Genomic DNA, 3363 nt, shown 5'->3' with positions numbered 1-3363 from the left:
CAGTTACCTATGGCATCCTCACCAGCACTGTCACTTGGGCTGTTGCTCTTTTTGCCTCTGTTCCAGGAGTAATATTTCACAAAAGTCAAAAGGAATATTCACATTATACATGCAGCCCTCATTATCCAATAGATGAAGCAATAAATTGGAAGTACTTCTATACTTTAATGATGAACATCGTGGGACTTATTGTCCCCATGATCGTTATGATTTTCAGTTACTCCCAAATTCTAAAAACATTAAGGAGATGTAGGAATGAGAAAAAACAGAAGGCAGTCAGACTTATTTTTGTGATTATGATTTTTTACTTCATCTTCTGGACACCATTTAATATTGCCTCTTTTCTGTATACCTTTCAAGTATCATTATCCCTCAGTACCTGTGAAATCCATGGTCAACTAGTGAAAGCAGTCCAAGTGACAGAAGCAATTTCAATGATCCACTGTTGTATCAACCCTGTGATCTATGCATTTGTTGGAGAAAAATTTAGGAAATATCTTTATGCCTTTTTCCGAAAGCATGTTGCAGCTCACCTCTGCAAAAACTGTCCGTCTCTTTATCGTGAAAAATTAGAAAGAGTTAGTTCCACATTCACACCATCTACTGCAGAGCATGACATCTCGACTGGACTGTAAAAAAAGCATTGAAAGGTTAGGCATCATCCTCTTTGCCTTAAGGACTGCATGACATTATTTAAGACCTATATGGCAATCACTACTAAAAACTGGATGACTCCCTATTTACTGTAGTTAATTGTTCCCTGGGATTACAGCATTTTCTGTTTTTAGACTAAGAGAATCGATGAGTTCTCCAGGAAAGGTAAATTCCATAGCTGGATCACTTCAAAATTTGAATGGGGCCCAGAATAATATGATTCTGGTGTTTGACCCACATTTTATCCAATGAATAAATACTAGCGAGATTTACCTAGGGGGAATATAATATTGAAGAGACTAAGGAGTGATGTGTCATGTCACAAGAGCCATTTACTGTTATGCAAACAATGTAAGATAAATACTTGGAGGAAGTTTTGAGGATTGATGCACCTGTTCAGTTTTCAGCATTAATGACAAACCTAAAATCCCGATGGCTTTTGGAAGTGACAGTGTTCTTTCTGTAACACAGTTAGCTATTTGGAAGCATTTAGCTCTCTTCCTTTTGCCCTCCTCCCCCTTATTTTCCCTGCATGAACAAAAGATGTTTCCATTAAAACAAGGTTGAGGGTGAATATGAGATATATGAATATCTCTCCTCTGTTGGCAGAGACGACTGACCTTCATCTTGGGCCAYTCTAGCCAAGGATTTATCTACTATGTAATAGTGTAGCTGCTTTTAATTCTTTTCTTTTGACTATAAGCTAAATTATAGCATTTTGATTTAGTTCTTTAATTTCATGCCTGACACATCAATGCTCAGTTCCTAACATCTTCTAAAGTGGGCTTTTAATGGGCAACACCATAATTTCTGTGGGTGCAATGTTACAAGCAACTGCACACACCAAGACTACTGACTGCACAACAAGACAAAGTTGCACCCCAAAAACCCACAAGCTTTTTTCTGGCAAAACATATCCCTCCAAGGAAAACAGCACATAGCCAACAGAAGAAGAGAACATTAGCAAAGCTCCACAAAGGAGTAAAAATTGCCTTGGTATTTGCCATGCATGATTCTGTATAAAAATGAAAATAATATCAGGACCCTCTGAAGGATTTTGGAGACCATGAGCACAGTATTAACTGGAGGCCTTTCTAATCCTGGATAGACAAATTACATGTGCAAAGGGCATGGCAGATGCAATAACCATATCAGGCTGGGCTCCTGCATGATATGAACATGCTCTGAGCATACACTGTAAGTCTGAGGTTTGGGATACACTTCTGGGCAGAGAGCAGCCTTGAACCTGGAAAAGCAACTAACTCCAGAGTAGACATATTCCCTTTCATCTTCCCAGGAGAATAGTTTCCATTGCCCACTGGTGCCACAGTCAAATATCAATCCGTATAGAAGACTTAGGGCCATTAGCAGCAGCATGAACTGGAGTGTCCTGCACTAAAGAGGCCCCTGGAGGTGGCCGTTGAAGGAATGCTCTGAAGCCTCGCACTTGCTTACCAGACAACTAAAGGAGTGAGTGTGCAATGAGGAAAACAGAGCACGGGATAACAGCGTCTCTTAGGAAAGATTGTTAAGGTTCACGTGGTTTGAAGTGTTTCATTCAGCTAGAATCTCACCATTCAGAACTGTCTCTCCTCTGCTCTACAAGTGTCCTATGGTCATAAACTTATGCCTTTATTAGGAATTCCCCTGTAAAAGAAAGCGGTATTCTGGGGATATGATGTTAGCAAAGAAGAGAGAGGTGCAGGGGGGAGAAGTTCTTGCTTTAAACTGTAAGGAAGTGCAGGCAAGTGCTCCTTATGCAAGTGCACTGTCCCTCTGCTTTCTTCCCATTACCTTCAAAGGGCACCACTCAGACATGTAAGGCCTTGCTCTTAGAGAAGTCTGCAGGCGCAGGGCAACTAACCTGCATGCAACGTAAGGATGGAAGAGCAGATTCCACACCACCTAACATTAGGCACGCGGCTTACATGCCTAAATTAGCAGCAAATCTCTTCAGTGTCCTTCAGTGGTCAGCCGAGAGAAAGAGATGTCTGTATCAGAAGCAGAAACCCAATTTAAATGAACTCTCAGGAAGTTTACCTCTCTGACCATGGAAGGAATGTAGAAATGCCAGCCTCTTAATTTAGGCATCAGATGCCTCAGTTTGGGTAGCATGAATACTCTTCTCCCTTTAGCCTTACAATTTCAAGGCACTGCTCCTATTAGTTGTTAACTATTATCCTGTCAGATATGACATTCTGGCAACTCCTCTCTGAGGTTAACAGCTGAAGAAATACCAATGGAAAGAGAGTACCCTCACAGTAAACTTTCTTGCCTGGAAATTACCTTCTCCTTTCTTTTGCACCTTTTGTTGCACTAAAGGGAAAGCACCTTTTTAATATTAAAGTATAAATTAGCTCAGTGTGATACAAATATTGCTGTAACTGTGATTATTTCTATTGTTGTATTTTATTTTAAACTCTTGACTTGTAAGAATTATGTTTCTTCCTCTTTTCATGTTAATGCAGTGATATTAATAAAATCAGTGTCTGAAATGCAATGCATACCCCGTAGCCCATGTTCTCCTTGTGAGTAAGAGAGCAACAGCTCTGATCCCAGAGTGGAGGTGGCAAAAAAATGCAGCCACGGACCTAAAACCATGCTATACCATACTCTGAGGCAAACCAAACCTACCAAGTAGAGAACTGTCTGTCCAGTCCAGAAGCTACAGTAGCTGGCATGGCTTTTATCCACCAAGAAGCTTAAGAA

General features: G+C 40.5%; 1 protein-coding gene across 1 annotated transcript in view; it reads left to right on the top strand.

Moving 5' to 3' along the window:
- LOC112977959 (C-C chemokine receptor type 2-like) overlaps window positions 1–3140 on the top strand; it is a 4881-nt gene extending 1741 nt beyond the window's left edge. The window contains exon 2 of the mRNA XM_026090930.1: window positions 4–3140. Within this exon, the coding sequence (XP_025946715.1) occupies window positions 4–635 (632 nt within the window). The 3' untranslated portion in view covers window positions 636–3140. The remainder of the gene's footprint in view (window positions 1–3) is intronic.
- Window positions 3141–3363: the final 223 nt, after the last annotated feature.

The sequence above is a fragment of the Apteryx rowi genome, unplaced genomic scaffold (assembly GCF_003343035.1).
Source record: "Apteryx rowi isolate R43461 unplaced genomic scaffold, aptRow1 scaffold_883, whole genome shotgun sequence".
Classification (NCBI taxonomy): Eukaryota; Metazoa; Chordata; class Aves; order Apterygiformes; family Apterygidae; genus Apteryx; species Apteryx rowi.
The sequence above is the reverse complement of the archived record's forward strand: the minus strand, read 5'-3'. Positions and strand labels throughout refer to the sequence as shown.